Source organism: Cervus canadensis, chromosome 31, assembly GCF_019320065.1.
Source record: "Cervus canadensis isolate Bull #8, Minnesota chromosome 31, ASM1932006v1, whole genome shotgun sequence".
NCBI lineage: Eukaryota > Metazoa > Chordata > Mammalia > Artiodactyla > Cervidae > Cervus > Cervus canadensis.
This window is the reverse complement of record NC_057416.1, coordinates 21,047,010-21,074,183: the sequence shown is the minus strand read 5'-3', so window position 1 is coordinate 21,074,183 and position 27,174 is coordinate 21,047,010. Positions and strand designations below refer to the sequence as shown.

General features: G+C 36.0%; 2 protein-coding genes across 2 annotated transcripts in view; both read right to left on the bottom strand.

The window, feature by feature from the left end:
• The window catches only part of SGCZ (sarcoglycan zeta), a 1,068,194-nt gene that overhangs the window by 191,907 nt on the left and 849,113 nt on the right, over positions 1–27,174 (bottom strand). The gene's annotated exons all lie outside the window — the stretch shown is intronic.
• LOC122432531 (keratin, type II cytoskeletal 8-like) lies at positions 19,783–21,520 on the bottom strand. Its single transcript, XM_043454520.1, has one exon. It carries the CDS (start codon positions 21,461–21,463, stop codon positions 20,009–20,011), a length of 1,455 nt encoding a protein of 484 aa, XP_043310455.1. The 5' UTR covers positions 21,464–21,520; the 3' UTR covers positions 19,783–20,008.

The window sequence follows — 27,174 nt, the reverse complement described above, 5'->3', positions numbered from 1 at the left end:
ATTTAAGTCATTTGCTATAAGGCCACTCAGGATGAGGATGAAAGGCTAAACTAAAAACATGTGAGATTTAATGGAAACTTTTAGCAGCTGAATAATTCTGGAGAACAAAAGCACTAAGGCAGTTAGGTAAACACTGAAAAATTCATTTGGGAGCCATAGAGGATTTTACCTACAAACGTCATAAACCATAGTCAGAGGAGACTCAGGCCACACAAATTTTATTATCAGGTAATCGCCTACCTTGATTTTATTGAGTGAAGGGGCTTAGGGTATATCTTTTCTAGACAAAGACAACATTGTCTAGAGCCTCTATAACTTTTCAGACACCAGGTCTGCTGTTGACCCCAAATTACCAATTATACCAAAAATTAGTACCAAGAGAAAAACAAAAACTAACAGGCAAGAAGTGATTCAATGGTTCTAGACTGCAGATACAGATAAAAAATAATCATGACTCACATATTAAGAAAATATATGAACTGATAAAAATGCTATCACAGAAACCAACAAAAACACCAAGTGGAAATTCCAGAACTGAACAATTCAATAATTTATATTAAAAACTTGATGATGAGCAGGGTATTGGAAACAGCTGGAGAGGGAACCAATGAAGTGAAAAAAGGTCATTAGCAAATATGGAGATTGAAGTGGAAAAAAAAAAAAAAAAGGAATGAGAGTTACAGAAAAAGAGCAAAACAAAAAAGTGGACCATGAGGCAAATATCAAATATATTTTAACTGAGAATATGGATATGACTTTATCAAGCAAATATCTATGAACTGATTCAAGAAAGTCTCTAAAATTCAACCAAGGAAAAATACAAATAAAGTCATACTAGGCACAGTGTAGTAACTCTTCTAAAAATCAAAAACAAAAAGAAGTCCTCAAATCAGTAATAGAAAAAAAGATATTAAGTAGACAGATATTAAGACACAAAGTAAGAACTTTAAGACTGACAGCTTATATCAGAGAAAAAGATACCCGAGCAGCCTAGGCTAACCTAGTAGATATTCCAAAGTTTAATATACTGGCTTCAGTAGAAAGAAAATATTACAACCTCAGGAACCTGGATTTGACACCAAACTACTCCTGTCTAATGGGATGACTTTATCAAATCTTTCTGCGTCTCAAGTTCTCTGACTTATTAGCAACTAGAGGTAGATAGGCTCCTAGGTCCTTACTTTTTAACTTGCCAGGATCTGATTTTAGGGTTGGGCAGAAGAGTACTGCTATTCTTCAAGTGATAGTTTTATTCCCCGCTCCTGTTTATCTTTTACTATCAATATCATGGCTTCATTTGACTTATATTGTCTTCATTTGGCTTTTATTTGGTTTCACTGGTATTACCTAGCAGGGTTTCTTATTTGCTTTTTGAAAACACTTCAAAAACATGCTTAGCCATTTAAAATAAATATATGTATGTGTATACATTCTAGGTATATTTTTCTCATGTATATTAAAGTATCTGGGAAACTTTTTAAAATATACTTTTTAAGTATCTTTTATCTTAAATATTGTTGAATAATAACATAAAAATTCCATTATAGCAATAAGTGAACCTGAAAAGATTACATGCTGTATGATTTCAATTATATATCAGTTAAGAGGTAAAATTATGGAGCCAGTAAAAAGATCAGTGGTTTCCAGGAGTTCAGGGAAGAGAGGAATGACTGAATAGATAGAACAGGAGACTTCTAGGGTAAGGAAACTATTCCGTGGCTTCCCAGGTGGCTCAGCAGTAAAAATCTGCCTGCCAATGCAGGAGACAAAATTCAGGGTTTGATCCTGGGCTGGGGAGATCCCTTGAAGAAGGAAATGGCAACCCACTCTAGTAATCTTGCCTGGGGAATCCCAAGGTCGGAGGAGCCTGGCAGGCTACAGTCCATGGGGCTGTAAAAGAGTCGGCTGGACTTAGCCATTAAGCTACTAAATAAACAACAACAAACTATTCTGTTTGATACCGTAAATGGTGGATACATTTTATAAATTTGTCAATACTCATAGAACACACAGCACAAAGAGTGAAACAATGTGAAACTATGAACTTTAGTTAACAATGGAACATTATTGACTCATCAATTATTTCAAATGTATTACACTGATATAAAATTTTAATAATAAGGGATACATGGGTAGGCAGAGAGGGGATATATGGAAACTATAGTTTGTGCTTACTCTTCTGTACACCTAAAACTCCTGAAAAATTAAACTAAAAACTTGGAAGCAATCGAGATGTGCTCCAATAGGTGAATGATTTTTAAAAACTATGGTACATCCAATGGAATATTATTCAGTAATAAAAAGAAGTGAACTATTAAGCCATCAAAAGGCATGAGGGGAGCTAAAATGTATGTTACTAAGTGTAAGAAACCTATCTGAAAAAGCTACATACTGTATAATTCAGGTTACATGACATTCTGGAAAAGACAAAATTAAAGAGACAGTTAATTTATGTTTGCAAAGGGTTGGACGGGGGAGAAAATGAATAGGAAAAGCACAGGGGCATTTTAGGGCTACGAAACTACTTTGTATGATACTATAATGATGGTTGTTGTTGTTTAGTCACTAAGTCTTGTCTGACTCTTGTGATCTCATGGACTGCAGCCCACCAGGATCCTCTGTCCACGTAGTTTCTCATGGAGGAGTACTGGAGTGGGTTGTCAATTCCTTGTCGAGGGATATTAGTGACCCAGGGATTGAACTCACATCTCCTGTATTGGCAGACTCTTTACCACTGAGCCACTCGTGTTAGTCGTTCAGTCATGTCCGACTCTGCGGCTCCATGGACTGTAGCCTGCCAGGCTCCTCTGTCCATGGAATTCTCCAGGCAAGAATACTGGAGTGGGATGCAATTTCTTTCTTCAAGAGATCTTCTCAACCCAGGGGTTGAACCTGGGTCTCCTGCATTGCAGGCATATTATTTAATGTCTGAGCCACCAGGGGAGCACCATAATGTTGGATGTATGTCACCACAATTTTTTCCAAATCTATAGTTTGTACAACATTGAAAGTGAACCCTAATATAAAGTATCCATAAAGAAGATTGAATGTCAAAGAATTGATGCATTGGGATTTGGTATTGGAGAAGACTCTTGAGAAGACTCCCTTGGACTGCAAGGAGATCAAACCAGTCAATCCTAAAGGAAATCAACCTTGGATATTCATTGGAAGGACTGCTGCTGAAGCTCCAATGTTTTGGTCACTGATGCGAAGAGTTGACTCATTGGAAAAGACCCTGATACTGGGAAAGTCTGGAGGCAAAGAAGAAGGGGGTGGCAGAGGGCAAGATGGTTGGATAGCATCACCAACTTAGTGAATGTGAATTTGAGCAAGGTCTGGGAGACAGTGGAAGACAGAGGAGCCTGGTGTGCTACAGCCTATGGGGTTGCAAAGAGTGGGACATGATTTTGTGACTGAACAACAACAACAGATGCAAACTATGGGCTTTGGGTGATAACGATGTGTCAGTGCAATTTCATTAGATTGTAACAAATGTACCACTCTGGTGAGGGATGTTGATAACAGAGGAGCATGCATGGACCCAGGAAAAATGGTAAGTCTCTGGACTTCCTGCTCAATTTTGCTGTGAAACTAAAAGTGCTCTAAAAAGTAAAGTCTATTAGAACAAAATAAATACATAGAAATTAAAAATAAAATTAGGGGATTAAGAAAACTGGTCAAATGAATACATTGACTATTTTAAGTCATAAAGTTATATCATTTATTTTGCATAAAAATTTTTAAAATTATGTATATGTCAAATTATCTCAGCACAAAGCATTGTGGAACATGGGAGTTATACAGCTAAAGGGAAATAAAATAAGCTATTTTAATTAGAAGATAAAGTAACAGGATACAAAAGGTAAGAAGCTAAGCACACTTTAGTATGTTCTGTAATTTTTATGGGTAATGAGCTAGATAAAATGTGATCTTTTATCTTTCTCTATGATACATATATATATATATGAGTGTGTATGAAGTGAAGTGAAGTGAAATGAAGTTGCTCAGTTGTGTCCGACTCTTTGCAACCCCATGGACTATAGCCTACCGGGATCCTCAGTCCATGGGATTTTTCAGGCAAGAGTACTGGAGTGGGTTGCCATTTCCTTCTCCAGGGGATCTTTCCAACCCAGGGATCGAACCCAGGTCTCCAGCACTGTAGGTAGACGCTTTACCATCTGAGCTATGAGGGAAGCCCCTGAGTATGTATACCTAGGTGCATTTAAAAAAAAAACAAAACCTAAAAATAAAATACTAGCTGTTTCCTTTATTTTCTTACAATTTGTAAACATTCCAACCAAAAGATATTGTCCATGACAGAAGTTTTTGACCATATTTTTGTAGATAAATCATCTATTAGTTTGTTTTCTTAATCCTTATAAAAATGCTTATTCTAGCACCTGCTGAAGAAGACTAATGCATCAGCCCTTAATCAGCCCTACCGATTATTAGCCCTAGTTACCTACCATAAGTTGTAATTTCGTGTCCAAATTCCAGCTGAAAGAGATTACATGGCTTTAAAGAATATACTGTAAAAGAAGAACTACTCATTTTTCTTAGAAGTCTACATTCTAGCATTTGATAGAGTCTGGCAGCCAAAGGACTCCACATTGGGATAATGTGAGTGTAGCCACTGGCGGAATCCTGGACTGATGTGAACTTCAATGCAGTGTATTGAATTTTATTGCAGATTTCTAAAATAAAGAGCCACATGAATTCCACTTTTTAAAACTGCCATACAACTTTTATTGGGAGTACTTTTCTTTACATCATTCATTGTTCTTCACATGAAAGAACTTCCTTAGGAATATAGTAACAGGGAAAACTAATGTGTTTCTTAGGAAATGGTATGCTTCTTTTCTCATGTTTGACATCACATTTTCTTCATTTTTTAGTTTATCACATTTAGACTTTAGCTTTAGTCATAAAAATGATCAGTCTCTATACTTAAATTTTAATCCTACACAGTTTGCTTTCTATCTTACTAACCCAGTTACAAATGCTTTATAAAATAAATGATTACAAAGTCTTTTATAAAATAGAAAAATAGTACATATATACATATATAAATGTCAGGATTAAATAAAGTCCTTTTTATCAACTAGGTAGAGTATATTTTAAATATATTCTATATGTCATATATGAAATTAAGTTTGGAGAGCCATATGAAAGAACATCAATGAAATAACTCATTATCCTCTAGAGTAGCTGACAGTTAAAACTTCATAAAATTTGGTTGGAAAATAATTTACTCTGGTATAGATTCCAGAAGGGAAGCCAAAAATAAAAATACGTCTAGGAATCTATTTATTCATTGAAATATATGAATGTATATAAAGTTTAAAATTCTTTGGTTCTGGAGTCAATAATATTGTGTCATCTTGAATTACTATCTATAGGTTTTGTTCTGAAGTACAGTAGTGAACTTAAGGATTAGTGAAATTCTGTTCAAATTACTAAACTTTTAAAAATTTTTAGATGTTCTTCAGTAATCTAATAATAAAATTTATAAGATGAAAAAATAATCAATTTGTTTTGACTTTGTTTTTATTTTTAGCTTTATATATTTCTCCCTCAACTACTTCCATTCCATTCTGGACTAGCAGACATAATATGAATTAAGTTCTCATAAATACACCTTGAACCTGGAGAGTCTATTTCTTAAGAATTTTGTGGATCAGGTTTTATTACATTGGTGCAAAAGTAATTGCAATCTTGCACTGTTGACCTTTGTTTGACACTGGAATACATTCTTAAATAAATGTGGTTATGTTATCATTTTAATCATTAAGGATAAGTCACTTTAATCATTTACATGATTTTAATGCACACTTTTTGTGTTTTTTTTTTTTTTTTTTTGCTTATGACATTACTTGGTGCTCATTATATATTTATCTTAGACTAGGGAAATGATGTTATACAAAATGATGTTCTTATTCAAGTTTAAAATGTTTCCTAAAGCAGCGGAGACAACTCAAAATATCAAAAACATGTTTCGTCCAGGAACTGCTAATGAACGTGCATTGTAGTGCTGGTTCAAGAAGTTATGCAAAGGACACAGGACCCTTGAAGATGAGGAATGCAGTGGCTGGCCATCAGAAGTTGATAATGAACAATTGAAAGGATCAACGTAGCTGATCCTCTTACAACACAAGAAGTTGCTGGACGAACTCAACATGGACTATTCTAGGTTGTTAAGCATTTGAAGCAAATTGGAAAGGTGAGAAAGCTGGATGTGTGAGTGCCTCATGAGCTGTCTGCAAATCAAAAACATCATTGTTTTGAAGTGTTGTCTTCTCTTATTCTATGCACCATTTCTTGATTGGATTGTGACGTGCAATGAAAAGTGAATTTTATATGACAACCAGCAAGAGGTTGGTTAGCTAAGAGGTTGGACCAAGAAGAAGCTCTAAAACACTTCCCAAAGCCAAACTTGCATGAAAAAAAAGGTCATGGTCACTGGTGGTCTGCTGCCAGTCTAATCCACTATAGCTTACTGAATCCTAGTGAAACCATTACATCTGAGAAGTATGCTCAGCAAACCGATGAGCTGCACCAAAAACTGCAATGCCTGCAGCTGGCACTGGTCAACAGAAAAGGCGCAATTCTTCTCCATGATAGTCCTGACTGCACAACCAGTCCTAAGCGCACAACCATCACTTCAAAAGTTGAACAAACTGGGCTAGGAAGGTTTGCCTCATCCACTATAACGACCTGACCTCTAACCAACCAACTACCATTTCTTCAAATATCTTGAGGACAACTTTTTGCAGGGAAAATGCTTCCACAAGCAGCAGGAGACAGAAAATGCTTTCCAAGAGTTCATCGAATCCCGAAGCATGGATTTTTATGTTACAGAAATAAATAAACTCAATTCTTGTTGGCAAAAAGGTGTTGATTATAATGGTTCCTATTCTGATTAATAAAGATATATTTGAGCCTAGTTATAATGATTTAAAATTCATGGTCTGAGACTGCAATTAATTTTTCATCAACCTAAATACCTGCTTTCAGGCTTAGACCCTAAGTCTTCTCTTTAATTTTAGGCAGAACAGCATTTTATATCTGCTTACAAAAGTGCAACTTTCTTACTGTAATTTAATGACCTTTTATATATTTGTTCCCACAATAAAGAATAAATCAAGCCTGTAATATTAGTGGCTCACATAGCTCCTAGAAAAAGGAAAACAATGTTTGTTGAATGACTAACTAGACAGAATTGATTTTAAGAAAGTAATCTGGAATTAATGTTATTAAACAATAATTGTACATTTTTATTAGGAAAGTAATATATTTTATTGCACAAAATATGGGAAAAGGTAGAAAAGCATTAAAAAGAAAATAATTCCCATAATGCTGCCATTCACATGTAAACACAGTAAGATTTATTTTCTAAGGAAAATGGGGTAAAATATAGCAAAAGTTAGTGAGTCTTGCAAATTAAGAATAGTAAGATCTTACTTTTAGAAAAGTGATAATCTTCTGACACACTAATATTCAAATATATATAGTATGCTAATATCATATACACTAAAAAGACATAAATATACTATAGGTGTCAATCAGAGAAGACAAAATATAAACTAAATGAGTTAAACATGATATTATAGTATCTGTGCAGTATTGAATCCCTAAGTATCATTGTTAAACAAATCTGTACACACATATATACATAATTTATGTATCCAAAAACAATATATATATATATAGAATATAAAATATTACCTTGATCGATTTTTAAATTTCCTATAAAACATTTGATGTGAACTTCTGAAAGTAAAACATTAGTTTCTCATATAACTTTTATTTCCTGAGCAATTCTTAATACTTATATGTTTGAATATTTTGTTAGTGAAACAACTAAATGTATGACGAAGCCATATTCAAATGGCAAATTTTAATTCTCTTAATAGTTGACATAATTGAACTGCAAACCTCTGGATTTATTCCCAAGCAATTTTTTGCAGTAAAGCTTTGATAACAAATGTATTTACTGAATGTTTTCAAAAATTATAAGTGCATTTCATATTTAATTTGGCAAGCTTACATTCCAGTGCTACAAATAAGGCATTTGTCCTAACACTGTCCTTGAATCCAAATATGTTATTATATATAACTTATGATGTCAATTTTTAAAACCTTTATTGCATATTTTATTCATTAATTGTGTGCTTTGTTGTTTTATAAGCTACAAGCAGATGTTTTACTATAACCATGTCAGGAATTCAAGATGATTTATATATTTGATCAGCAGTAAAAAAATGACAACATTTTTATTTGCACTGAAAAACTTAGCCTATTATTCTCTTTATTCTTGATTCCAGATAAACTTGTAATTTAATTGCTAATCCTGCCAGTGAAGTAGCTAGACTGATTCTTTTTATTTGTGAGGTAAATTTCACAAACCAGATGGAACCACCTACTTTACTCTTCAGTGAAAATTGCAATATTTATTCAACTTAAATCCAGGCTTTCTGACTCTCTAGGTCTATTATTTAAAGATCTTGGTAAAGCCACTTACTCAGATTTAACTTAATTAATTTATAATTTAATAGTCATGTATATCCATTCTACTCGACAGATTAGATTAAAAGATTGAAACAGTGTAGCAAATCAAAGATGTTTGGAAACCTGAACATGTGGATAATAATTTTGCATGTTATTGTCAAGGCTACTTTCAAGGTGACACTCTGGAGAAAGGAGAGACTGTGATAAAGTGTTCCTAATTGGGAGTCTAAATGCAAAAACATTCTTTATTACCTTGCTACTTCCATAGGACTAAAGACATCTGCAAACAGCAGTGTGATTGATAGGTGGCATTCTGTACCCTGAGTGCAGACAGGTTCTATAAGGACAATTTGAAATATATGAGACTTTTCATACCATGCTGGTTTTCTCTGAGTCTTTATTCACTGATAGTCTTGTATACTGTGAACGTCCAGAGTCAGGTAATAAGCGAAAAATATTAACTTTCAGGCTGAGACTGAACTCCTTCAGTTACAATCTAGAGATGATATCTTCAGATCCAGGAGCTACGATACAGCGCTATTTAATTCTGGATTGGTTTCAAGCAGCACTTTGGCATTTTGTTTTATACCCATAGGTAATAAGCTTAAGACCTGCAGTTAGAACAGAAGGGTGTTTGTAGCCAGATGGCATCTTCTTTTACTTTTCCCATTTTTTTTTCCCTCAAGCAACAGTTTACATTTAACAGTAAAGATCTGAAAATTTGGTGCTTTTACCAAACTTCACCTCACAAAATTGGCTAATAAAAAATAGGAAATATTCAATCCTTCCTTCATTTTTATTTAGCTAACAGCTATTGCATAACAATTTTGTGACAGCAACTGGACCAGGTGTTGAGGCTGCACAAACCTTATTCAGAAACGACACTACTATTCTCCTTTTCAACATCTCCTGACTGAGGACATTTACATGTGTCTGGTATTTTAATTTCATGATCTACACTTCTCTGATGTCATTCCTACTTGACAAATATATTTCCTCCTTAATTTTTGTTTATTTAGAAAATGCTTGTCAGGTTTACATATTACTATTTCCTTGTCTGCCTTATTATTTTTTTGGAATTCAGTGCAGAATTGAGATAACCCCATCCCTACATTCATGGCATATTATCATCAGCAATCCTTCTCTCCCCTTTCAGCTATAATTTCTAATTCTTTCCCTCTCTATCCCATAAACACAATAATTTAGTTTATAAACTTTTTCTACATGTTGTTTCAACATTTATGTAAATGTATTTTACATTTATATACATCCTATTTTCCATACTTGCTTTGAAAATCATTTCACTTTGTTTTGTGCACAAATAATTCAGCACTTTTAATGTTATAGAGACACTATGAAAAGTATATAGCTTATTTATTTACATATTCCCATACTGATGGACTCAAGATTGTTTCTCTCTGCCTGCTAACATAAATGATGCTGGACATTTTCGTACATCCCCTTCTGCATTCCCAATTTTATTCTGATTCATATAACAAAAGAGTTATTGATGGGTCACTCAAACATAGTTTTTATACTTTAAGATACATTTTAGACTTGCACTGAGTTTCTCAAAAACACACATTCTCCCATACCCTTCTGCTTCATTTTGGCCATTTCACTAACCAATAATTGTTTTTTTCAAATCATCTTTGAATCATATATACAACATTTTCTGTACTTTGTCTTATCCATTGAATAATTCTTTCAATACCTCTAAGCCCTCTAAATAAATTGACAAAGTTTTGATATATCATCATTTTTACATACTAATTGATTTAATTTGCTAGTATATAAGGTAGAATTTTTTTGCTTTTATGTCCATGATGCAAATTTGCCTGTAATTTCATTTATTATTATGTTTGCTGAAGATTTTGGAAGCAAGGTCATACTGGTCTCATCAAATGAATTAGGAATTCTTATTATGGCTGATATTCTCTGGAAGAGTTTATTAACATTAGTGTTATTTCTCACTTAATACTTGGAGAAACATCAGGAAAACTATCTAAAAAGATTAGAAATAGCAAAGACATTTAAAAATAGGTAATATGTTTTTCTTTCTAATTATATTTAACTTACATTTTAATATTTTTATCATTTTTGGTAGAGGCTGCTTTTCAAGAAATTTGTACTTCATCTAAACTGTCAAATTTATTGGCATAAGGTACTTAATAAAATTATCCTGTTATCATATTCTCTCTGTCTGATCATATTGATTTTCTTCATTTTGATACATGGTATTAATTACAGTATTGTATTTTCCTATGCTTCCTGACTAATATTGAAAGTATGCTTTTCAAAGACCTAACTTCTGGCCTTAATGATTTTTTCCCACTATCTGTGCCTATTTTTCTGTTATATGCCTTTCTGCCTTTTTTTCACACTCACACACACCACACACACACCACACACACACACACACTGAATGTGTTCATGTCTATACAATCACATATTTCCCAGTTCTGTTGCTTCACAGACCAGCTGGAATGAGCAATGAGTACATCCAGTGCCCACACATTGTCTTAGTACCATTTTCAACTGAAAGAAACTGGGAAAAATAGCTGTTTTCACAGCTGGGGCAGGGAAAGTAAAAGATGAGTACAAAATATCTTCTTGTGCTTAAAAAAGACAAATACAGAATGACTGGGACCTGTCAAGGAGACACAGAATCCAATTACAAGGGTCTAATCTGGCAGAAATTGAACACCAGAATAAATAATGATATGAAAATTGTAACTGATTTATTAAAGTAAGAATATATGAATTTGCACTCACATAAATAAATACACCCAAGGGAAGGAAATACTGTTAAATGCCAACTCAGGAATACAGAATAATAATGGAATTAAGCCCACAATTTGGCGATTAAACAAAAATCATCAATGGGTGCGAAAATTCACTGGTAAAAGTGTGAGAGCTTAGAAAATATTTACATAGCCTCAAAACACTCCCTGCACGGTAGTTATCAATGGCCATGTGGTTGTGTTGCTAGCCACTCAGTCATGCCCAGCTCTTTGCGACCCAATAGACTGTAGCCCGTCAGGCTTCTCTGACCATGGCATTCTCCAGCCAAGATTACTGGAGTGGGTTGCCATTCCCTTCTCCAGGGGATCTTCCTGACCCAGAGATTGAACCCGGGTCTCCTGCATGGCAGGCAGATTCCTCACCATCTGAGTCACGTAGGTGATAAAATAATAACAATACAGTGGCAAAAACTGACAATGATAAAATCTGAAAGTCAAAGTTAGCATTCCCAGCAAAGGGACCAACAGATGGGATGGTCAGCTGTATTTAACCTAATTCTGAGGGAAAGAGACAAACCCACATTGAGGGACAGATTATGAAATAATTATCTTGCACTCTTCAAAAGTATCAATGCCATGAAATATAAAGACAGACTCTAGAACTATTCCCAATGAAAATATATTAATGATAAATAGCAACTGATTATAACTAATTATTTTAAATTTGGGAAGGAAGAGGTGTTGTCAAAAAACATTAGGATAAGTGGCAAAATCTAAATGAAAGTCTATAGATCAGAAAACAGTTTAGTATTAATGATGATTTACTGATTTAGTAACTTTATGTAAATTACTATATTGCTCATCAGAAATCATGTGGAACTATTTCCAAGTAAAGGAACATCATGAAAAATGCATGTAAATATACATATATATACACATACTCATACATATGTCTATACACACACACACACACACACACACACACACACACACATATATATATATAACATACAGAGAGAGTGAGAGAATTACAGAAAGAAAAAAAGGAAAACAAATATTGTGACCTACATATAGGACTCCTGGGTGTATACTAAAAATGAATTAAAGACCTTAATGTAACACCTGAAACCATACAATTCCATGCAACTCCTCTGAAAGAATGTAAGTTGAACAATCTTTGATGTAATATGTAGCAATATTTTTTTGGATCTGTATCCTGAGGCAAAAGAAACCAAAGCAAAATTAAGTGAATAGGACCTAATGAAGCATAAAAGATTTTTCATGGTAAAGGAAATTATCAACAAAATGAATAGACAACCTACTGAAAGGGAGAATATATTTGCAAACGGTATGACCAATAAGGAGTTAATATCATAATTAATAAATAGCTCAAAAATTCAATATCAAGAAAAATCCAAACAGCTTGATTAAATGATGTGCAGTAGGGGCTTCTCTGGTGGCTGAGTGGTAAAGAATTCATTCAGGAGACACAGGTTCGATCCCTGTTTCAGGAAGACCCTACATGTGTGGACCAACTAAGCCCCTATAGAGCTATTGAGCCTGTGCTCTATAGCCCAGGAGCTGCAACTACTGAGCCGACATGCCACAACTGCCGAAGACCGTGCGCCCTAGAGCCCACGCTCCACAACAAGAGGAGCCACCACAGTGAGAAGCCAGCACACATCTAGAGAGCAGCCCCAGCTCACCACAACTAGAAAAAAGCCCACACAGCAATGAAGACTGAGTGCAGCCAACAATAAACAAATAAATAAAATTTTTAAAAATGTGCAATAGGTCTGAATAGACATTCTTCCAAAGAATATATACAGATGACCAAAAGGCACATAAGAAGATGCTCAACATCACTAATTATCCATGAAATGCAAATCAAAACCACGAGATGTAACCTTACACCTGTCAAAATGGCTATCATCAAAAAATCTGCAAATAATAAATGTTGGCAAGGATGTGATGAAAATGGAATCCCCCTACACAGTTGATAGGAATGTAAATTGGTGCAGATGCTATGGCAAACAGTATATAGGTGCCTCAGAAAACTAAAAATAGAACTACCATATGGTCCAGCAGTTCCAATCCTGGAATCCTTAGAAAACAAAAGCACTAGTTTGAAAAGACACATGCCCTTTAATGTTCGTAGGAGCATTATTTATAATTGCCAATTGGACTTCCCTGGTGCTCTAGTGGTTACGACTGCATTTCTATGCAAGGGACCCATGGGGATCTTCGTTCCTCACCAGGGATTGCATTCACACCACCTGCAGCAGAAGCACAGTCTTAACCACTGAACTGCCAGGGAAGTCCGTAGGAAATATTTTTTAAGACGTAGGCTAGGTTTCAAACCTAATCTGATATATCTTTGTCTCTGTACACAATTAAGGAACATTACAAGTGATTCAGAGGGAGTTTAGCTATTAAAGTTGTGGGCAGCTCATTTCAGAGCTCAGCTAGGGAGTTGAAAAAACCTTTAGCTCTGATGAGGTGACAAGTTTCACACAAGAACTATGGTGAAGGAGAAGAATGGAGAGCTTTAAATGGCAAAGATTAAATTGACATAGGAACACAAATTCCTCAGTCCCTGTAAATCAAAAGGATTCTAGAGCATAATAGACAAAGACATGTTTTATCAATTGGTTATTAAATGCATGAAACTGTCAGCTCGATCATCTGAAATTCCTCAATTGAATAGCCTGTTGTACATTGCTTAATTGGCTTCAATGATTTTTTTATAAATATATTGACTATCAAAAATCAGATATTCTGCAAGCAAAACAGAATAAGTCATTTAGATATTTAAAGTTCCTGAAACAAATCAATTATATATAAATGATAAAATTCTAAATATGAAAATATAAACTTCCAGCAATTTCTGTAATTCATTTAAGATAACACAACTAGCAAGCAGCTTTGAATAAATATAAGTGCTTTTACTCAAGTTTTCTTTTATTTCTAATCTAAGATATCTTCTATTTATATTTATATTGAAAAGTAACTGCTTATTAATACTTATACAAATAATTAATAAAGAGCATTTTGGAAACCCTATTAGGCATACTGGTAACAGAGTAGGGGCTTCGCTGGTGGCTCAGCATAAAGAATCCGCCTGTCAATGCAGGATATGCAGGTTCAATCCCTGGGTCAGGAAGGTTCTCTGGAGAAGGAAATGGCAACCCTCTCCAGTATTCTTGCCTGGGAAATATAGAAAAGAGGAGCCTGGCAGTTCCACAGTGTTGCAAAGAGTCAGACATGACTTAGTGACTAAACAACAATACAAGCTGACGTCTTGATTTTTTTCTACTTATTAAGTACCAAACACCAAGCTCAAAGATTAGCCTACAGTATCTGCTGAACAGTGTGTACACACACACACACACACACACACACACACATATAACTACATTAGCCAATAAAACTCATTTATAGGTAAAAATGTAAGCTTTGAAATTAGTTAATACAAATTTGGCTTGCATTTGTCTTACTAGACATTAGTACAAATGTAATACGGAAGTCTCACAGAATGAGAAACTTTAGAGTGCATGTCTAAGCATTTTTGCTACTCACAATCATGAATATATCATTTCATGGAGGTTATAAATGAAACACACAAGTGAATAAGTTAGCATTGTAAAGGATATGCTTAACTTTTATATTATGGAAGCTGATAAAATTACTCTTTTTGCTCCTTTGTTTCATATATATGAAAATGCTTAAAATGTTCAAAGGAACAATAAGATTCCTCCCAGATGGTAGGCACCTTTAGGAAATCTCTGGCATTTATCAAATCTTTCAAAGATTCCAGATGTCCACAAAAGAATATAATTTTCTATAACAAATTCATGGAACAGTTAGTGACTAAATCCCTTGAATAAAAGATCAGAAACAAGTATCATTAGAAACATTAAAAAGTCTTTTTTAAGCAAGTCAGTTCAGCAAAGTGATAACATTTTCTCATTTTAGAAAGTGGCCAAAAATATAAGTTCAGGTAAAGAAGACTTAAGCATGATAATCGGTAACATAAACACTAACGAGATTGCCTAGCTAACAACTATCTATCTATCTATCTTTGAGGGAATCTTTACAATATTTTATGTCTTTAAAAGGCATGAGTAAATGCCATAAAGTAGAATTATTAAAATAAAAGAAAACTCTGATCACTATGTAATAAAGTTCAAAATTGGTAATCAAAAGTTAAAAGGCCTTCATCATGGAAATAAAAGCATCTGCCTATTAAACAACACTTGGGCTTCTGGATGAGAGGGGATATATAAACCAAAATTATACACTGGTGTAAAATAACAACAATAAAAACATTTCATACCCAAACATATGGAAAATATTTAAGGCAGAGACCAGAGGAAGGCACATAGCCTTAAATATGTGTACTAATTAGAAAGAAAGAATAAAAATGAATAAACTTCCAACTAAAAGCCATAAACAAAAACAAACTAAAGGAAATCATAAGAGATGCAAAACTAAAGATAAAAGCAGCAGTGAATAAGACAGAGAAAGAAAAACAAGAGCTTCAATCATCATGTCTAAATTCTGGTCCTTGGAATAGCTAAGACTATATACAAACCATTACCTAATATAATCAAGTAGAAAAAAGCACAAATAATCACAAAGATGGGCTTCCCTGTTGGCTCAGACAGTGAAGAATGCAGATGCAATGCAGAAGACCTGGGCTCAATCCCTGGGTTGGGAAGATTCCCCTGGAAGAGGGCATGGCAACCCACTCCAGTGTTCTTGCCTGGAAAATCCTCATGAACAGAGGAGGCTGGAGGGCTTCAGTCCATGGGCTTGCAAAGAGATGGACACGACTGAGCGACTAAGCACACAGCACTCACAAAGATGAAATATATAACAAGAGAAAATAATTATTAAGACACAAATTTATTAAAATCAGCTTATTTCAAAGCCTTCTATGTAAATCAATTTAAAAAGTTAGCTGAGCACCTTTTCATGTGTTTGTTAGCCATCTGTATGTCTTCTTTGGAGAAATGTCTGTTTAGTTCTCTGGCCCATTTTTTGATTGGGTCATTTATTTTTCTGGAATTGAGCTTCAGGAGTTGCTTGTATATTTTTGAGATTAATCCTTTTTCTGTTTCTTCATTTGCTATTATTTTCTCCCAATCTGAGGGCTGTCTTTTCACCTTACTTATAGTTTCTTTTGTAGTGCAAAAGCTTTTAAGTTTCATTAGATCCCATTTGTTTAGTTTTGCTTTTATTTCCAATATTCTGGGAGGTGCATTATTAGAGAAATGCAAATCAAAACCACAATGAGGTACCATTACACGCCAGTCAGGATGGCTGCTATCCAAAAGTCTACAAGCAATAAATGCTGGAGAGGGTGTGGAGAAAAGGGAACCCTCTTACACTGTTGGTGGGAATGCAAACTAGTACAGCCACTATGGAAAACAGTGTGGAGATTCCTTAAAAAACTGGAAATAGAACTGCCATATGACCCAGCAATACCACTTCTGGGCATACACACTGAGGAAACCAGATCTGAAAGAGACACGTGCACCCCAATGTTCATCGCAGCACTGTTTATAATAGCCAGGACATGGAAGCAACCTAGATGCCCATCAGCAGATGAATGGATAAGGAAGCTGTGGTACATATACACCATGGAATATTACTCAGCCGTCAAAAAGAATTCATTTGAACCAGTCCTAATGAGATGGATGAAACTGGAGCCCCTTATACAGAGTGAAGTAAGCCAGAAAGATAAAGAACATTACAGCATACTAACACATATATATGGAATTTAGAAAGATGGTAACGATAACCCTATATGCAAAACAGAAAAAGAGACAGAAATACAGAACAGACTTTTGAACTCTGTGGGAGAAGGTGAGGGTGGGATGTTTCAAAAGAACAGCATGTATACCATCTATGGTGAAACAGATCACCAGCCCAGGTGGGATGCATGAGACAAGTGCTCCGGCCTGGTGCACTGGGAAGACCCAGAGGAATCGGGTGGAGAGGGAGATGGGAGGGGGGATCGGGATGGGGAATAAGTGTAAATCTATGGCTGATTCATATCAATGTATGACAAAACCCACTGAAAATGTTGTGAAGTAATTAGCCTCCAACTAATAAAAAAATTAAAAAAAAAAAATTAAAAAATTAAAAAAAAAAAAAAATTAAAAAGTTAGCTGAAATGTACATTACCATAAGAAAGCATAGTTTATGAAAATTAATTCCACTAGAGATAGATAATTTAGATCAATTATCACTAAATAAATAGAGAAATGTATGTACCAGACTTAGATTGTTTTATAAGAGAATTCACTCAGTCTTCAAAAACAGATCAGATTCTAACACTATATATATGTTTTCAGAGCATGGAAACTAAAAAAGATTATTATTATCAAAAAATATAATATGAATATCTAATTCTGATAGTTTCCAAAAAAATGTGCACAACAAAATTACCTGTGAATATCAAGGTAAATAGCCTAAATAAAGACTTTTTTCAGTATCATGTTAAGAACATAATAATGGTTTTTCCATTAGTTATGTATGGACATGAGAGTTGGACTATAAAGAAAGCTGAGCACCAAAGAATCGATGCTTCTGAACTGTGGCATTGGAAAAGACTCTTGAGAGTCCCTTGGACTGCAAGGAGATCCAACCAGTCCATCCTAAAGGAGATCAGTCCTGAATATGCATTGGAAGGATTGATATTGAAGCTGAAACTCAAATACTCTGGCCATCTGATGGGAGGAGCTGACTCACTGGAAAAGACCCTGATGCTGGGAAAGATTGAGGGTAGGAGGAGAAGAGGACAACAGAGGATGAGATGGTTGGATGGCATCACCAACTTAATGGACATGAGTTTGAGTAAGCTCCAGGAGTTGATGATGGACAGGGAAGCCTGGCGTGCTGCAGTCCATGGGGTCACAAGGGGTTGGACATGACTGAGCGACGGAACTGAATGGAACCAAATGTAAAACCAAGTAGGGTTTATTAAGGAATGCAATGTTGTTTAAATACTGGAAAACCCGTTGACATAACATATCATACTAATAGATATAAAAATCTATCCTTATTTTTGTAGACTTTAAAAGCCTTTGATAAATCTACTTGTTTCTTTACAAAACACTTAAAAACAGGATTTGAAGGATGCTTTCCTCTTTTTTTTTGGATGAATGTTTTCTTTAATGATATTTTTACCTTGGTATCTTAGTTAAATGTAGAATAACTAAAGACTTTCCACTAATACTAGGAAAAAGGCAAGTCTGCACACTATTTTCACTGCCATTTATAATTCTTCTAAAAGTATAAGCAAATGCAAACAAAAAAATCAGTTAGAATCTTAAGAACTGGGAAGGAAATACTGAACCTATTTCTATTTGTCAAAGATATGCCATATACCAAGAAAACCCTGAAGAATCAATGAAAAACCCCCAACATTTTAAGATAATGATAGAAGAATTTAATAAGGTAATAAGACATAAAATTAACTTACAAAAATAAGAAATCTTCAGAGATTACACAAACAATAACCAGACAGATGATATAATGGTACTGAAAACTCCATCTGTAATAATATAACACAGATCAAATACATGGGGACATGCTTAAAAACTGTACAAAACTCATCTAAGGAAAACTTTAATGTCTTCCTCTAAGTCACGAGTGTAATCTTGAGCAAATGGAAAGACATTCCCTGCTCTCAGACAGGAAAACTGAGTATCATAAAATTGTCAAATTTTCTTATGATAATTTACAAAATCTAATAAAATATGAATACACTATTTTTGGACCTAATCAATTAAATGCTATGTTTTTTTTTTTTAAATGCTATGTTTATATGAGCAAATAAGTATGTGATACTATCTTGGCAAACTCTAAGAAAAAAGCTCTAGGGGAGAGGTGTTTTGCCCTACCAGATGTTAAAACATTAGAATTAGAATGTTCTAATCTTCACTTCTAATAAAGCTGAATATTTCTAACCTTATCAGCCATTTGCATTTTCTCTTCTGTAAGTCTGTCAAGTTCTTTAATAGGGGCATGGGATTTTTTTTTGCGTACTGATTTTTGTATGTTACATTAATATTGTACAGGTCAATTGATTTTTGCCTATTTTTCTGTATATGGTTTGCAGGTATTATGTTATTGACATTGTCAAATACATTAACTTTTGCTTTCTCCAATGCTTTGTTGTTTTGTTGAAAGGCTTTCTTCAGTTGATAATCATCTATATTTTTCTATGACATTTGAATGTCATAGTTCTAGCTTTAACTCTAATCCATCTAGAATTTGTCTTGAAACAGTACCATAATGAACTGTTACCAAAATATATTTTCCAAGAACGTACAAAATTTTTCCAATTGAATGCATTAAATAATATATTAATTCTTTATTGATTTTGTTTGCATTGTACTTTAGTTGAAGACTTATAGCCATCAAAACTCAAACAATAAGGAATTATATAATGTAAAATGTAAAACTACTATTCTTTTTTTTTTTTTTTAGCGGGTTGGCAGAGCCAACTGAAGCTTTATTCTGAAAAAAGATACTCGAATTGGATTTATTCTGAAAAAGACGCTTACGTTGGCTTTTAGTTGGGGTCATGGGCAAAAGGGGCAATCCCAGGCAGTCGACTCCCCCCAAGTGTGGGCGGAGGACAGGGGCGAAACCTCAGGTCTCCCATGCACATGCTCCCCCGCACAACTCTATCTGCAGGAGCCAGTGAGCGGGGGAAGGCTGGGAGGGACCGCAGGAGCCTTTCACTTGGACAGGACATCAGAGGACTCAGACACCAGCTTCCCATCGCGGGTCTCAATCTTCTTCACAACCACAGCCTTGGAACTGGTGCGGCTGAAGGAGCTGGGGCCACCGCCAGACCCCAGGCTCAGGCTGTAGTTGAAGCCAGGGGTCCCGTAGGACGAAGTCAGTCCACCTGCGTAGCCACTGGTGGTCCTGGTGTGGATACTCATGTTCTGCATCCCAGACTCCAGCCGGCTCTCCTCGCCCTCCAGCAGCTTCCGGTAGGTGGCAATTTCCACGTCCAGGGCCAGCTTGACATTCATGAGCTCCTGGTACTCGCGCAGCTGCCGTGCCATGTCCTGCTTGGCGTTCCTCAGAGCGGCCTCCAGCTCAGCCAGCTTGGCCTGAGCATCCTTAACAGCCATCTCACCACGCTGCTCAGCGTCAGCGATGGCAGCCTCCAGGGAAGCCCTCTGGCCTTTGAGGCCCTCGATCTCTGCCTGGAGACGGCTGATGTTCCGGTTCATCTCAGAAATCTCTGTCTTCGTGCGACGGAGGTCATCCCCATGCTTCCCAGCCAGTGTCTGCAGCTCCTCATACTTGATTTGGTACATGGTCTTGGCCTCAGCCCGGCTGCGGTTGGCAATCTCCTCATACTGGGCCTTGACCTCAGCGATGATGCCATCTAGGTCCAGGTTGCGGTTGTTGTCCATGGACAGGACCACGGACGTGTCAGAAATCTGAGACTGCATCTCACGGATCTCCTCTTCATACAGTTGCCTGTAGAAGTTGATCTCATCAGTCAGCCCCTCCAGGCGGGACTCCAGCTCGACCTTGTTCATGTAAGCTTCATCCACATCCTTCTTGATGATGACAAATTCATTCTCCGTGTCTGTGCGCTTTTGGATTTCTTCCTCATACTTGGTCTTGAAGTCCTCCACCAGCCCCTGCATGTTGCCAAGCTCCACTTCCAGCTTCAGCTTCTCCTGGGCCAGAGTTTCCAGCTGCCGACGGAGGTTGTTGATGTAGCTCTCAAACATGTTGTCTATGTTGCTCCGGGCAGTTTTCTGCTGCTGCAGGAGGTTCCATTTGGTCTCCAGAACCTTGTTCTGCTGCTCCAGGTGCCGCACCTTGTCGATGAAGGAGGCAAATTTGTTGTTGAGGGTCTTGATCTGCTCCTTTTCCTGGGTGCGGACGGCCTGGATGTTGGGGTCCACCTCCAGCTTGAGGGGGCTCAGCAGACTCTGGTTCACGGTGACAGCTGTGATGCCCCCCAAACCTGGGGCCCCACCGTAGCTCCCAGCCACACCCATGCCGGTGCCCAGGCCGCCCCGAAAGCTGCTGCCGCTGCCCACTCGGGAAAAGGCCGAGGAGCTGATGCGGGAACCGGGCCCACTGGTGTAGGAGCGGCTGCTGAAGGACCTTGGGGCGGAGGTAGACACCTTGTAGGACTTCTGGGTCACCCTGATGGACATGATGGAGGCTGAAGAGGAGGCGAGGAGGCCGAAGCTGAGTAAGAGTCGAGGAGTTGAGAAGCTAAAACTACTATTCTTTAAATTCTAAAGAATGCTCTAAATTCTCATCCCCAGAGGTAACCATTTTAAACATATTAGTGTGTATTCATAATGATTCTTGACACTTTATTTACTGTACATGAATGTATTTCTTTTCATAACTAGAATAAGCTTCTGATGCAGGTTATTTTGTCATCAGACCTGGTGACGGGCAAAAGTGGTAAAAAAGAGTTTTTGTTTTTTTTATTGGGGGAAAATTGCTTTACAATGTTATTTTGGCTTCTGCCATACAGCAACACAAATTATTCATAATTACCCTCCCTCTTGATCCTCTCTCCGCTCCCTCATTCCACCCCTGTAGGTTATTACAGAATGCCAGGCTGGGCTCCCTGTGTTATATAGCAACTTCCCCCAGCTATGGATTTTACCCATGATAGTATACATATATCAATGCTACTTTCCCAATTTGTCCCACCATTTCCTTACTCTGCTTGTCCAAAAGTCCACTCGCTACATCTGCCTCTCCACTCCTTCTCTGTAAACAGGTCCGTCAGTACCATTTTTCTAGACTCCACATATATGCGTTAATACATGATTTTCTTTTTCTGTTTTACTTTCTTCACTCTGTGTAATGCTAGGTTCATCCACCTCCCTACAGCTGACTCAAATTTGTTTCCTTTTATGGCTGAGTAATATTCCATTCTGTATTGGTACCACATCTTTATCCATTCATCTGTCGATGGACATTTAGGTTTCTTCCATGTCCTGGCTATTGTAAAGAGTGCTGCAGTGAACACTGGGGTATATGTATCTTTTAGAATTGTGGCATATACCCTGAGAAAAACACATTTTGTAATATTTGATAAAAATTTGAATTTGTTTGCCTGAGAATTCATAGTATTTACTGATTAACTTAGGATTTGTGTTAGCTGCATTAATGGTCGATATTGGACACTAAAGTCTTGGTCAGAGGCAATTACAAAACCTTGACAAAGAAGCAAGCATGTACTTTGATCCTCACAAAAAGCTATAAAGGTTCAGGGAGCAGAGTTAGAAAGAAGTTACGAGTATGCAAATATGTAATATTCTAAAATCAGAAATTGTATAGGCACCCTGATAGCATTGATGAGGGTCACACTATGAACATTAATCCCTATTTACCAGGTCTTGCTCTACTGTTCCCCAAAGACTCCTTGTCCAACACGGTTGTTCCATAAATGTATTGAAGCCCCAGAGTTTATCCACATAAATGTTTCAGTTGTCAGTCATTCCCTGAAAGTTGCTCCTAGCTTCATGCTAAGCATTCCAGGTCTATTGACACCTCACTAGTTCTCAGCACCTGGGGAGAATTGTTCTTTATTGGTCACACCATTTACTGAGCCTTACTGTGCTAACTTTTGGAAAAAGGTTATTGTGTGAAACTGACAAGAGAAATGAATAGTCCCTCCAGTCTTTCTTGCTACACAATGATAAAATGGACCCTAGGGATGTGTTGTTTGTGTAACAGAATCTTTATGTTGAATCAGAGCTAAACTGCCAAACTGATGATGGAATTAGGAATCTTTACCCCCTTGAGGCCTTGTAGTTAGAACAGAAGAGTATCTCAACTTAAGAATATGTACAGAACTTCTCTATATATGAGAATTTTCTTTCTGTACCAATATCAATTGTTTTGTATGAGAGCCAAGACCTCTGGAAAAACACTTAGACCCAAGAAGGGATCAGAAATACATAGACTTGTCTGACAGTCACCAGCTAAAGTGAAATATCATGTTATTATAGCACATAGGCTGTTGTTAGGTGCAACAACATACAAGCTGAATGTGAGATGATTATATACGTGAGTCAACTATTCCTTCCTTGGTACACACATCAGCCCACATAGACTCTTATAGTGAGGATAGATAAGTGTCACAAGCAGTTATCATTAGTAATGTTTAAAAATATTTGAGGAAGTTTCCAAGGGGAAAAAAAATCAAGTTTTTGCTCGGTGAAAAGATAAGTGCATCAAGATTTCTAATTAAGATTTATAAACAAGACATAAGAGTACTTGTGAGTGTGTGCTGAGTCACTCATCATGTCTGGCTGTTTGCGACCCCATGGAGCTTGCCAGGCTCCTCTGTCCATGGGATTTTCCCGGCAAGAATACTGGAGTGGGTTGCCGTTTCCCACCCCAGGGTATCTTCCAGACCCAGGGATCAAACCTGCATCTCCTGCATTGACAGGCGGATTCTTCACCACTAAGCTACTTGAGAATCCCTATATGATTACTCACCAGTAGACTGAGTGTTGAATACATAACTGGGTTGAAGGAGCCAGTTTTATAATGTTTACTTATGGCCCTCTCATTTCTTAGAACATACAGGAGTCTCCAGTGGTTTTTTCCAGAGACAAAATTCAAATTGTATAGCTAGAATGCTGTATTAAGATGCATTACTGTCCTCCAGTAACTAAAGTTTTGATCCTGGCTATACCTCATCATGCCTGACTTTTTCTTCTTCTCTCAGGATCACTTCTCTCCCATCCCCTGAGAAGAAACTTCCATGGAATCACCTAACAATTTCATGCACCTGAATCAATCCAGCAGTGATAAAACTTCTCTTCAATTCCCAGAAATTTTTCTAACCTTGTGAAGAATAATGTCTATTGGTTCTGTCCCAACCACCCACCAAATATAAACCCTGGAGTAGATAGCAGAAAGCTATAAATCAAGCTTACACCTCTGTTATGTATAAACCATTTCAAAATTTGTTTTATAAAACCAATTAATGTAAATAGTTACAGTGCCAAAAGTAAAAAGCTCTAATTTTGAAGAAAATTGATGTAAGGTTTTGCTAAATCAATGGAGAATATGATAGATGTGGTCCCAAGAAGAGCATAGAAGAAAACAGAAAATGACAGAAAAGTAATAATTTAAAAATAGCTTAGAATTTTTCAGAATTAAAGAAAAAATATAAATGCTTAGGTTAAAATAGCAAATCATGTTAGAGTAGATGTAACAGAAACAAATTCAAAGTAGACATCTTGATGAAACTGTTGAACATCAATGACAAAAAGAAAATTGTTAAACTAACTTGACAGAGAAAAAAATGTATTAACAAAAGAAGAGAGACTTTTGTGACAAGAGAGGCACAATGGAATGCAAATTTCAAAGAGCTAAAACAAAGTAACTCTCAATTTGGAGTTCTAATTCTATCAACCTTGAAACTCTGTAATGAGAGTAGAAAATAAAAACATTTTTGACAAAGGCTAAGATAATTTGTTTCTGTAGATCCTTATAGAAACATAAAAGGATACACTTTAAGTAAGAAGAAAAATATGGCCAGGAGAAGGGTTAAGGTGTGAGAGGGAATGGAAATCAAAGAAACTGGTAAACAATTAACATGGAACATTGAACAAGTATTGAATATAAAAATTAAAAGTATGACTAATATCTGAAAGTTTTAAATTATTATCTAGTGTCTTATTTTCCTCAAAATGGATTTGCCCAGGCATACTGAAAGTAACCTTGAAGCATTGTCAAACGCATAAGAACCTACAAAGCATCAAGTAAAGAAAAGCTGATTTGGGTGACTGTCATGCTGAAAGACTAATGATTTTTATAGTTAATTGCAATTCTTTACTTTCTACAAAATTAAAGGAAGACAAAATTGAGATGTCTGTTTGTATAACATTAAAAATAACTTTAATAATAGGTAGATCACTGTGAGCACCGAAGAAGTGATGCTTTTGAACTGTGGTGTTGGAGAAGACTCTTGAGAGTCCCTTGGACTGCGAGGAGATCCAAGCAGTCCATCCTAAAGGAGATCAGTCCTGGGTTTTCATTGGAAAGACTGATGCTGAAGCTGAAACTTCAGTACTTTGGCCACCTCACGCAAAGAGCTGACTCATTGGAAAAGACCCTGATGTTGGGAGGGATTGGGGGCAGGAGGAGAAGGGGACGGCAAAGGATGAGATAGCTGAATGGCATCACCGACTTGATGGACATGAGTTCAAGTAAACTCCGGGAGTTGGTGATGGACAGGGAGGCCTGGTGTGCTGCGATTCATGGGGTTGCAAAGAGTCGGACACGACTGAGCGACTGAACTGAACTGAAGATCACTATGAATGTCATTATTGTTATAACAAATTATGATTTCTAGATAAAAATTCCATCCCCTTCTATCTATTTAGGATTTATGCAGAATTTGTAGTCATAAAAATAAATAATGAGAATACAGATGAAATCTATTAGATTCTAGCATATATTCTTGCATATATGAGACACTGGAATGGCAATAAAATATCATCCCTAAAATATGTTTCTAATGAATTATTATTTTTCTTTATGATTTAAAAATACATATTACTTGTAAAGTTTTCCAGCTATTCTAATTGTAACAAATAACTTGATAAGAAAACATATTTACAGCTTTATGGTGAAAAATATAAAAAGATTTAAAATTAAATTTATATATTTTGCAGATCTCTATGAAACTTAAGCATATATGTTAGGATAAAGTTCTATGGGAAAATAAAATTAAAATGCAAGTACAAAAAGACTATGAAACATTAAAAAATCTGTATTATTTAAATAAATTATAAGGATTGAATTGGTATGGTGTGTAGATTCCATTATATCTATTAAAATAGGTTTGCAGTCATTATATGTTTATATAAAGTGCTTCATTTTAAGCTATTTAAAATTACAAAAAAAATTTAGATGCTGACTATATATGCTGCAGACACATTTTTTTTCATATTTCTTAGCAGTACATTAGCAAAAGGCTATTTCTAAATATCTCTATTTCTGTAGAAGAATAGAGAGCTACTCATTATCTTCAAACTTGTTAAGGATAGTGATTAAAATAATAATACTATATAATATAACATCCATACTACTGGCAAGAAATCAGAGGAATAAAGCAAAAGCATTAAACCCAGAAGGAAGAAAAGATGGGGGAAATATGCAATGAAAATGATGGCAAATAAAATAAACTTCTGCCCTACTTCAAGATGCATAGAACTAAAAAAACTCTGTCTCCTGTCTCTGACACAATCAGTAACAAGTCTCTCTAGGACTACAGAAGCCCAAGTATATGTGCCCTAGTTGAGGCTCCGCAGGTGATCTGGGTAAGGATAATGACTGGCCCACAACTGGAAACAGTAAGACGGACCTAGCAAAACGATCTTATGTCATCATTGGAAACATTTCTCCCCCAATAAGATCAGTCTCCTGAAAGAAGATTTTTAAAGTGTTTTCTTTTTCCTTTTGCAATTTAAACGTTTTCTTTTTTCTAATAAAAACCAGCATATAATTATTGTAGATATCAAAAAAATAACAAGAAGAATAGGAACAACAACAACAACAAAAAATGCATGAATAACCCCACAATGTAGAATAGTCATTGTTAAGGTTTCAGTCTATATTTTATGCATACATTCTTAAGAGATTCCATAGGTCCCTGAGAAAGATTAATAGTGTATGTATTGACTTGTATTGCAGCCATGGGAAGCTACTGATATACTTCAAGCAGGGAGGTCGATGCTGGGTGGCAGTACTGAAGAGGACAGATACTGAAAAAGCCGGTCTACTGGAGGGCACCAGTTAGGAGACCCTTTGAGTACTGCAGAGAGACAAGTATGCATTAGTGCGGTAAAACGTAGTAGGAGCGGTCTTTGTGGCTCATTGC

What these genes read in the sequence shown, in the direction of transcription:
- LOC122432531 (XM_043454520.1), bottom strand. Translation starts at nt 21,463, where the DNA reads ATGTCCATCAGGGTGACCCAGAAGTCCTACAAGGTGTCTACCTCCGCC.